Source organism: Cricetulus griseus, chromosome 6 (assembly GCF_003668045.3).
Source record: "Cricetulus griseus strain 17A/GY chromosome 6, alternate assembly CriGri-PICRH-1.0, whole genome shotgun sequence".
NCBI classification, from domain to species: Eukaryota; Metazoa; Chordata; class Mammalia; order Rodentia; family Cricetidae; genus Cricetulus; species Cricetulus griseus.
In genome coordinates, this window is record NC_048599.1 from 122,276,050 (window position 1) to 122,287,495 (window position 11,446).

The 11,446-nt window shown below is 42.6% G+C and overlaps 1 protein-coding gene across 4 annotated transcripts in view; it reads right to left on the reverse strand.

The window, feature by feature from the left end:
• Positions 1–8,953, reverse strand: part of Rif1 (replication timing regulatory factor 1) — a 62,145-nt gene extending 53,192 nt beyond the window's left edge. For all 4 annotated transcript variants that reach the window (XM_027420443.2, XM_027420445.2, XM_027420444.2 and 1 more), the window contains exons 1-7: positions 8,832–8,953; positions 8,446–8,559; positions 7,291–7,369; positions 5,179–5,275; positions 3,170–3,297; positions 2,992–3,086; positions 1,266–1,455 (exon numbers count right to left, since the gene is read on the reverse strand). In XM_027420443.2, the coding sequence (XP_027276244.1) occupies positions 1,266–1,455; positions 2,992–3,086; positions 3,170–3,297; positions 5,179–5,275; positions 7,291–7,369; positions 8,446–8,549 (693 nt within the window). In that variant the 5' untranslated portion in view covers positions 8,550–8,559; positions 8,832–8,953. The remainder of the gene's footprint in view (positions 1–1,265; positions 1,456–2,991; positions 3,087–3,169; positions 3,298–5,178; positions 5,276–7,290; positions 7,370–8,445; positions 8,560–8,831) is intronic.
• Positions 8,954–11,446: the final 2,493 nt, after the last annotated feature.

Below are 11,446 nucleotides of genomic sequence, written 5' to 3' on the forward strand. Positions count from 1 at the left end.
GAGAGAGAGAGAGAGAGAGAGAGAGAGAGAGAAAGGAAGGAAGGAAGGAAGGAAGGAAGGAAGGAAGGAAGGAAGGAAGGAAGGAAGGAAGGAAAAGGCCAGGTGTTGGTGGTGCACACCTTAAATCCCAGTACTCGGGAGGCAGAGGCAAACAGACCTCTTTGAGTTTTGAGACCAGCCTGATCTATAATAGCTAGTTCCAGGACAGCCTCCAAAGCCACAGAGAAACCTTGTCAAAAGATTGCTCCTGAAGAACACCAGAGACTATGTACATGTATGTACCCATACAAACAAACATGCACATATAACAAAAAAATAAAAAATCAAGACCTGATAATAAACCAGGCTTGGTGGTACATGCCTTTAATCTCAGACCCTGGAGGCAGAAAGTCTGAATTCAAGGCCAGCCTGGTCTATGCAAAGAACCTCAAGCCACTCAGGACTACAAAATGAGATCTTATTTTCAGAACATTAGAAACCAACTTAAAATAGTCCCCAGTTCCTATTCCTAAGTAGTTATGAGCTGTCATATAACTACACACTTGTCTTCCCCTACCACTTAAGAAAAGAGTCCCACAACATTTGTTGAAAAGCAACTGGAGGGGAGGGTTGGCACTGATGACTCTCACCTAAAATGAGCTGACACTATTATTATTATACACATAGCCAATTCTTATAACTGGTTTTTAACCACTTGATCATGTACTAATTTTAACCTTTCCTTACTACTATGCCTATCTCACAGGTTTACACAGTAACAATGCCTTTAGAACCATAACACACACACAAAACCCAATGGTCAATAAAGGTTGTTAAGAATAGAAGCTGGGGGCTGGAGAGATGGCTCAGAAGTTAATTCCCAAAACCACATGGTGGCTCACAACCATCTGTAATGAGGTTTGGTGCCCTCTTCTGGTGTACAGGCATGCATGCAGGCAAAACACTGTATACATAATAAATCTTTAAAAAAGAATAGAAGCTGGTAAACTTAACATCTGCAGCAATAGCTAGGAATCATAAGAGTTAAGTGTTTATATACTGAGATGTTATACTAACAACGGAATCCATTACAATTCTTCCTTTTTCAGATATATAATCTCTCTTCATTCATCACTCATTAGAGAAGGGATGGTGTGTGCTAAATGAGCACTCTACCATCGACTCAAAATCTTTGTCTTAATTCAAAACAAAACTTCTTAGTCTTGGTACAACTATACCAATGAATTCGGGTAGAATTCATCAGACTTACAAAAGGCAATACTTACAGTAGTCATAAGATGTTCTGTAATCAAGGCTATTTCTTGTTGTTTCTGAAGCAGCAATGGCATCCCCATCTCCAGAGCAGTTGCTCCCCGCAAATGCACCTTTTGTGCTGAGTGAACAACTAATGGTATGACCAATTTGGCCCACCTCACAGATTCTTCTCCCATTTTAACTGGGGCTTGTTCAATTAGCCTACAATAGAGAAATTGATGGCTAAACTAAACTTAAAAAGTGAGGTCAAGAAGCAAAGCCAGGTGATGTAGGCCTATAAATCCAACTGTTCAAGAGCCTACGATCACAAGGTTCAAGGCCCACCTGAACTACATACTGTGTTAAGTTCGGCTTTAGGCAACTTGGTGAGATTCTGTCTCAAATTTAAAACAAAACAAAACAAAAAAGAAAAGAAGAAGACACCTGGTTTGGGGTGCAACTTAGTAGAGTATTTGCCTGGTATGCTCAAATCACTCCCCACACTGTAAAAGAAATTACCAGAAAAAAATGAGCACCACATAAATATGTCATGGCCCAATTATTTAAGAATGTATACATTCTCATATTAATGTGCATACAGAGAAACAGTATACAACTGTATTTGCAAAGTGCATATGCACTGCAATTTCTCTTTGATTAGTATGGTTTATTTTTTGCAGCACTAGTGATTAAAGCTAGCACTTCATACTTGAAAAGCATTCTACCACCACTGACTTTCAAGAGCTATACTCCTAGACTTTTCACAAAATGTTTAAAACAATTGCAATCTTGAGCTTAGATTGAAACTTTTTTCCCCCAAGTCTAAGCTGATGAACTGAAGCTAAGAACTGAAGCCCTTAATTTGTCCTCTAACCGCCACAAAAGTACAGTAGTATGCACAAACCAACAATTGTAATTACAATAGCTATACTCAACAGTATTAAAAGCAATCAGAGAAATAGGACATAACCAACAAGTCAGTCATATAGCACCAGAACAGGAAAAGCAAACAGCTGAACTAAAGAAACCTTAGAAAATTCAACTACACAAACTGTGCTGCCAGCATGTCTAAGAGGAAGGTGCAAGGATGCTCCTGGCTAGCTTACTTAGGACTCTCAAAGTCTTAATATACAATTTTTAGATTTGAACATTGACCAACAGGAATATAGCCAACCTGTTCCAGTAAAAACAAAAACAGCAATTTACAGATTTTTTTTGTCATCTTAATACCACCTTTACCTTTTTCTTGCTTAACTTGGTTGGTCTAAAGGATATTCATTTTTGTTCTTTTTACATCCTACTATTTTAAGTTTGTATGTGTGTGTATGCTCGAGCTCCTGAGCGCGCACAAGAGCGCGCATAAATGTGTACTACATGTACCAGCACATGTGTCTAAACACCCAGAGAGTTTGGAGGTCAGGGAACTTGCAGGATAGGGTCTCTTCTTTCACATGGGCTCTAGGGATTGAATTCGGGTTGCGAGGCTTGGTAGCAAACTACAAGCGCCACTGTTTAATATCTATTTCATCTTCATATATACAAACCCCAAAGCATAATTATTCTAATTTATACAAGAACCAACTGAAGCCGGGTGTTGGTGACGCATGCCTTTAATCCCAGCACTCGGGAGGCAGAGGCAGGTGGATGGATCTCTGGTGAGTTCGAAACCAGCCTGGTCTACAAGAGCTAGTTCCAGACAGCCTCCAAAGCCACAGAGAAACCCTGTCTCAAAAAACCAAAAAAGAACCAACTGCATACCTTATAATAACATTTAAAGCTTCAAAATCAACAACAGCAGAATGTACCTCTCCTTTACTTAGCAGCACTTCCAATGAATCAATAATACTGGATACCTAAATGACAAAACACATACAAATCAAATGAGCCAGGACTGTTTTATTGGCACATAATTTAGATGCCCCACAACTATACTCACCATTTTGCTAACATTTTCACTAGGAAATGTCTGTTTGGATATTACCCACAGTGCTCTGGTACACACATTTTTGTCTGAACTCTTAATGATACCATTCAAGGTTAAAAGCAGTTCTTGAATGTTTTCCTCTGGAAAACAAGCAAATTTCAATTATGTAGCATAGGTAAAATCTTTAAAATATCAAACATAAAAGTAAAGTAAAAATGACTCAGTACTAACATTAAAAGTGTGTGCCACCTCTCCTGGCTGCTGTGCTTTTTATAGGAAAAGCCTACTTAATTACAACCAATGAACATGACTAAGTAAAAGTCACATTTGCTATCTTCTGATATATACCTATCCTATTGATAAGGATAGGTTATGTCTTTTTGATCAGTTTGCAGAGATGCTGACAGGTATCACACATCTTGCCAAAATACAAAATCCTGACCAAAGCAGAAGACAGTAAAGAAAACTGACAGTAGCAGACTGCAAACCGTTCATCTTCCACAACTCAATTAACTATTGTCATCTTAAGATGCTAACAAGTCTTACACAAAAGAAAAAAGCTGCAACTATTAATGGGGGATGTCCTTCTGTGTATTTGTTTCTCTTATTGGTTGATGAATGAAACACTGATTGGCCAATAGCCAGGCAGGAAGCATAGGCGGGGTGACCAAACCAGGAGAAAGAAGGCTGGGGAGACAAATGCAGAGAGGCCAGGAAGAAACACACCATGCTGCCTAAGGAGAAACATGCTGGATTACGGCTAAGCCACAACCTGTGGCAATACATAGATTAACAGCCGGGCGGTTAGTGGTGCATGCCTTTAATCCCAGCACTCGAGAGGCAGATGCAGGTGGATCTCTGTGATTTCGAGACCAGCCTGGTCTACAAGAACTAGTTCCAGGACAGCCTCCAAAAAAAACCCAAAAGCTAGTCAGTAAGAAGCCCTAGCCATTGGACAACAGTTAATAAATTAATATAAGTCTTTGTGTGTTTATTTGGGTCAAAGCAGCTGTGGGAAGAAGGCTGGAAAGAAACCTCCATCTTCAAACTCTTCAATGAGAGGGAAAGATAGTAACAACTTTATGATACCCTTATTACCCACCTCTAAGTCTCTCTTAATAGTCACCTTGTAGTTTCCTTTACAATTGCAAACTAACTACAAACAATAGTATTACTTAACACTTGGAAAACATCAGGTTTTATACTTTTTGTTTTTTTCAAGACGAGTTTCTCTGTGTAATAGCCCTAGCTGTCATGAAACTAGCTCTGTAGACCAAACTGGCATCAACTCAGAGATCCACTTGCCTGTGCCGCCACCAGCCGGGTGGCTCTATACTTTCAATACCACTTCCAATCATTTACCACTATTATATAAGACCTCTTCATCATAAGTTTCTTAGGAAATATGCCTGTCACATGAATCAGATAAATTAGTGCTAACTTCAGATTAAAAAAATATATTCTTGCCAGGAGTGGTGGCATACTACTTTAATCCCAGCACTCAGGAGGTAAAGGCAGGATGATCTCTGAGTTCAAAGCCAGCCTGGTCTACAGAGCAAGTTCTAGGACAGCCAAGAATACATAGTGAGACCCTGTCTCAAAAAACCAAAATGGGGGATATATATATATATATATATATATATATATATATACAATTTTTATAGTATATGTTAAGTAAGTGTTTGTGTGTACATATATATAATTTTTAGTAGGGTGTGTGGGTATGTGTATCCTACGAAAAAAATGTTTGGGACTATTCAAGACTAAGCTAGTAAACTCCCATACCAACAAGCCTAATGATAATTTCAATCCCAGAACCTACTTAGTAGATAGGACTTCCTACACGTTGCCCTATGACCTTGAGTGTAAGTACATATACACCTAGTAAATGCCTTCCTAAATGAGAGGGGGATGTCCTAAACTACAAAGTATGAAATTAATCTATAAATAACAGTACTTTAACTGTATTAAACTATACTTTACACTAATCAGATAATAATAGCTATAATCATTTTACCTACCTGACAATCCTGAGGTAATTTTGGGATTATATAAACAAAATCCCAAGGCCTGTAGAGCAGCACAACTCAGATGAGAGTTCTGACTAGAAATGTGAGCCTACAAAAACAAATTCACATTCACAAGAGGAACAGTTTCTAGGACCAAAGCCAGTTACAACCCAAATTCAATGTATTTTAATCCAATCTATCATACAACCTTTTAGAGTAAGTGAAAACCAACAGGGAAGTATGGCAAAGGAGAAGATGACTAGAAAGAGTTCAACTGAAAGGGGTGGAAAGATACTCAGCAGTTACTGTTGTAGACTATCTAGATATGGTTCCCAGCACCCACATGGAGGCTCACAACCTGTCTGTAAATGCAATTCCTGGGTTCTGAAACCCACCTCTGGCCTCCATAATCACTGCACACATGTGGTATACAGACATGCATGCAGTTAAATACCCATATACATAAAGTTTTTAAGTTAACTAAAAGAACGTTTTTAAGAAAAGATAATGACATCTCCCACATATCCATGCAAAAACAAAGAAATGGCCAACAAATGAAAGATGTTAAAATTATTAGACAGGAAATAAATGGGAACATGGTTCTTCTACAATGAATAAGCAAAGTCTCAAATGCAAAGTTTATATCCTAGTTTTAGAATGGAGTAATGCCTTCTTCCTCTAAGACTAGGAAAGGGAAGCAGTTGCAATGTAGCAATTCACAAGTATCTATTAGGCATTTTATCTCAATCTTAAAGTTTAAAAAAAAAAAGTTCAGGAAATGTGTGGCTGGGGATGTACTTCAGTTGTTATAGTACTTGTCTAGCATGCATAAAGCCCTGGGTTCAATCCCCAGCACTGCATAAATGCAAAGTGGTGGCACATGCCTGTAATCCCAGCACTTGGGAGGCAGGAGGATCAGAAGTTCAAGGTCATCCTCAGCTATATAGGAAGTCCAAGGCAAGCCTGGACTAGAGACCCTGTCAAAAAAAATAGTAATAATTTCAATAAGGTTGGGATATGTAGTTCAATTTTTTTATTCAAAAACAAGAATATTAAAGTGTTGATGGCAGGTCATGAGGTAACTAAGTAACTAAGTGGTCAAGTGAAGCTAAGACTACAGACTGATATTAACTATTACCACTAAACAAAGAAAACAACTGTGTTTACAATTTTCCAAACAGGCATAACTACCAAAAATTGAACATGAATGAAAACAAATATTGGGGGGTTTGCCAATGCCAGCCTACAATCCCAAATACTTATGAGGCAGAGGCAGGAGGATTGTCACCTAACTACCTGGTTCTCAGTCACAGCTTTACTGGAAAACTGTCTCAAACTCCTTGCCCCCACACAAAAGATGTATGTATATGAATACATCTACCTCAAGAGTAGACTAAAAATAATTGCCATTTTAGAATAACTTACTCATATACTTATAAAAAGCATACAGGGCTGGGCGTTGGTGACGCACGCCTTTTTAATCCCAGCACTCGGGAGGCAGAGGCAAGCAGATCTCTTTTGAGTTCGAGGCCAGCCTAGTCTACAGAGTGAGTTCCAGGACAGGCTCCAAAGCAATACAGAGAAACCCTGTCTGAAAAACAAGGGGGGGGGGCAGATTTTATCTGTTTTTATAAGAGGCAGGCTTTGAATTCAGGCAGCCCTGAACATCTTAATGTGTGTGTGGGGGGGGGGGCACACAATTTCCTAACCTGCAAAGTGGAGCTTAAAGAGCAAACTCAGGCTGTGGATACAGCTTGATGTCATATACAGAGAATTTTACTAGCATGCGAGAGGCCCTAGAGTATAGAAAATTAAAGTGAGAGAGTACATACAAGGTAATTAAGAGTACATGATGAACCATAAGTAAGTAATTCAATAAAAGATAAAACAATCGTGTCAAATGTAACTGCTGATATTGTGTATTCAGGATAGTGCACTGGGTAATGCGACAGCCAAAGTGAAGAAGCATTTTACTAGAAAGCTAGTCAGCAGTTGCACCTGGAATCCCAGGATTTGGGAGGCTAAGATTTCATAGGACTCAATCTAGTGAGTTCCATCCAGACCAGCCATGGCTTCAGAGGGAGACCATCTGTAGTCATTAAACAAGCAGATAAATAAGCAGACCTTTAAAACTGTGTACAGCCGAGGAAGATTCTTCTCAATTTCTGTAATGACTTCTTTTCCTTCTTCTCCAGTCATACGACTTTAAAAGGAAATAGAACATAAGCTTGAGCAAAAAAAGCATGAACAAAAAAAGTACAGTAATCACGTTAAGGATTATTTTCAGGGTTGAAGAGACGATTCTGTGTTTAAGAACACATACCACTCTGACAGAGGACCCGAGTTCAATTCCCAGCACCCCTGTCAAGTGGTTCACAATCACCAGTAGGCTCAAGTTCCAGGGCCAACACTGGTATTTAGAACTTTAAGTTCCTAAAGGTTACTTTCAAGCCCTTGAAGAAATAAATCTATTCCTTAATAATGTTTAAGGAGTAAATAGAAAACATAATTGCAAACTATGTCAGAAATAAGCAATAACTTGCACAAAATTTTCCCTCTACAACGGATTCCATTTTTTATTTTTTTATGAGAAAAGGAAATGGGAATCCCTTTCCCTAGTCATATATTTTCTAATTTTATTGCCATTTGCCAAAATTTAGAAAATTTCTAAAGTCTTCCAAATAAAGTAAATACCTGGTTCCCGGCTCTATTTAAAAACAAAAATCAAAAAAGCCGGGCGTGGTGGCACTCGGAAGGCTGAGGCAGGCGGATCTCTTCTGAGTTACAGGCCAGCCAGATCCGCCGACTGAGTTCGGGGACAGCCAAGGCTATTACAACCCTCCTCCCCTGTCTCTAGGGAAGGAGAGTTGGGGAAAGCCAATTCTGGTGCTGATTTGATGGGTCGCACGCGCACCTCTAATCCCAACCACGAGAAGGTTTGCTTCCGCGGGACCCTAAGTTCGAAGCCAGCAGGGTCCACCTGACCTTAACTAAAACCCAACAATTCCGGACCGCCAACTTTCTCCCCACGTCGGTCGGAGGCTTGCAGAGAGCCGCCGCTCTTCAAACTACTTCCAGCCCAAACTTTTCTAAAACGCTCCGGGTTTGCTAGCCAAACAAAAACGTTCCTCCGCGAAGAAGCCCTCGGACGCCGCCGCCGCCGCACCCCGCAACGTCACTAGGCAGGAATGGCCCGGTGCGCCCCAAGCTGCCCGCGCCCGCCGCGACCCCACCGCTCCCCAGGTCCCCCGCCCCCGGCTCGATCCCGGCCGGCCTCACCTGGTCAGAGTTAGGTAGGCGTCCGTCTGCTCTCCGGGAGACACCGAGCGGTCTTCCCAAGTCTCCAGGAGCGGCTCCAGGGGGCTGCGACCTGCGGCCGTCATGTCGGCCACCCTAAGGTGAGGCCGGAAGACACCAATGACCGGTGGCACGGCCCGCGCGGAGCCCTCACCTGCACGCCGGGCCGCGCGCTCGCAGGCCGCCCTCCCGCCCGCCCGTCCGGGCCGCCCACCCGCTTCCCGCCGCCGCTTCCCAGGCAGCGCGGGCCGCGAGGGGGCAGAGGCAGCGCGGGCCGAGCCTCCCGCTCTTCACCCCACGCGGGAAGTCCGCCCCGCCGCACTCCGCCCCGGGCCGCCGTCCGCTCCCGGCTCGCGCTATTTACTCACGCGTGCCGCCCGCTCCTCCACGACCAAGATGGCGGCGGGGGGCGGGCCCAGCGGCGCGCGGGAGCCGGGCAGGCCTGGCGGGAGAGGCTCGAGCCAATCCAACGGGCGGCAGCGCGCCGGGCTGCTCGATGGCCTGCTGCCCGCCCCCGCCCCCCGGGTCACCTTCAGGTGTGGGGTATCGCCTGGAGCCGGGGGGCTAGAATGGGTGATGGAAATGAGCGCGCGATTCCACCTGACTCAATCCGGTGCTCCTCCGACCAAGTTTGCAAACTCCCGAGTTCAGTGCTTCTAGAATGAGCAAACCATTGGATTAAGAGGCAATGGGCAGGCTGTTAGGCTTGTTTTTTGGTGTTGGGTTTTTGTTTTGTGGTGGTCCAATGGTGAGCCTTCCGAGCCTAGCTTTCTATCTTTAAGCCACATGCCCCAGCCCAATGGGTAAATCAGAGGCGCATCTCAACCATGCCTGCTTTCAAGCGTTCTTATTGGGTTTCCTACTTAGCAAATTTACTCCATCTCAGTTTTCCTCTGAGATGAGGGCTAGTTGCAGCACATTTGTCTGCAAAGAAAAAGTGTAAGTAGAAGAGGCCAATGGCGTGCATAACAAAGGCCTGGAAATGGGCGGTATTGGTGTGGAGATTTCAAAATACCGCCCATCGGCCTTGCGATTCCTCACATTCAGGCCGCTGCCTAGAATGCTTTCTTCAGTTACACCCCAGGTGTTGAGAGTGAGTATTTCACAGGTGCGGAGAAACTACAGCAAACCCTTAAAAGGAAGGTGTTTCTCGTTAATTTCGTGTGCCTGTAAGCACGCTGTGGGCAAAATTGTCCCAACTTTAAAGACCTTACTTCCAACATGGAGTATGCAGAGGCAGGCAGATGAATTCAAGACCTGCCTCAAAAACACAAACACAAACATACACACACCCAAATAAATAAACTGTTAAAACAAGGTCCCAGTGCCAGGCTAAGCTGAGTGCTTGCCTAGCACACATGAAGCCCGAGTTGTAACCTCAGCACTGCTGCTTGTCCTGAGCAATCCACCATAACCTCTAACTTTCCTGTGAAAAACCCTTATTTTTAGAAACATTACATTTTAAAGAATTAAGGTCAGTTAAGCATAGTAGTACACACTTGTATCCCAGCACTTAGGCTGAGGCAGGAAGGATCAAAGGATCGACCCCCAGTTCCAACCCAAACTGATTTAGGAGAAGAAAAAAAATTGAGTCCTCAGCTTCATTTAGTAGGATTTGAACCCACCCTTCAAATTAAATCTTTACCTCATTTGCACTTCTACCACCCACATTCCTTCCATAGAGATTTAAATTCTCCTGCCCCCAAGCTCAAAACTCAGAGATGGCTCTGCCCTTGCCTCCCCAGTGCAGAGATTAAAGGCGTGCATCACCACACCTGGTTCTTGATCTCCTAAAATGACTTAATTTTCTGCTGTTTGGTCAAAGGTACTTGCAGCATTAGTGTTGAGTGTATAAATAGAGTTATATCCAGCGACAGTCTCAGTGGGTTTCCTACTCTGCTCTTTGATGTTTTCTGTCTCATATGAAAGATTGGGCTAGAGAGATAGTTCAGAGGTTAAGAGCATTGGCCACTCTTCCAGAGGTCCTGAGTTCAATTCCCACCAACCACATGGTGGCTCACAACTGTATAAAATGGGATCTCATACCTTCTGATGTGCAAGCATACTTGCAGACAGAACACTGTGTACATAATAAATAAATAAATGAGTGAGTCTGGAGAATAGCTATTTGAGGCTAAACTGGGCTGTATAAGGAGATCCTGTCAGGTCCAGCAATAGAGGCGGTAGCTGGAAGAAGAGGTAAAATAAACATAAAAAAAAAAAACCCTGAAAGATTAAAGTCAAAACAAACCCCCTCAAACCCCCTTCCCCATGTCTTCCACACATCTTCCCAACTGCTGGCTACCTTCAAGCTTCTCTTTTCTAGAAAACTAGTCAACCCAAATATGTAATCCCAATACTTACAAGTCTGAGTCCTAGGCAGACCTGAGCTATATAATGAATACCAGGCTAGTCGGAGCTATATAGCAAGACCATCTTTGTCGCCAGGAAACAAGCCAGGTGTGGTGGAGCACACCTTTAATCCCAGCACTTGGGAGGCAGAGGCAGAAGGATCTCTGAGTTCAAGGCCAACCCTGAACTACTTACTATAGCAAGTATAGCTATAGATAGAGCAATTTCCTGGAGAGCCAGAGCTACATAGAAAGACCTTGTTTATAAAATTAAATTAAAGATTATATATGTATTAAGAATATATATATATATATATATATATATAATATATATATATATATATCCCAGCACGTGGAAGATAGAGGTAGAAGGATCAGGAATTCATCCTCAACTATACAGTCTATCTCTGAAAGAATTCACCTATGTATAGCAGAAATCTTTCTCTCTCTCTCTCTCTCTCTCTCTCTCTCTCTCTCTCTTTTTAATTGGTCAGAGCACACTTGAGACTGGGTTTCACAGTATAGCTTTGGCTGGCCTAGAGCTCACTGTGTAGACCAGATTGGCCCAAACTCATAGCAGTGTGTTTACTTCTGCCTCCTAAATGCTGGGACTAAGAACAAGTGTCTCCACA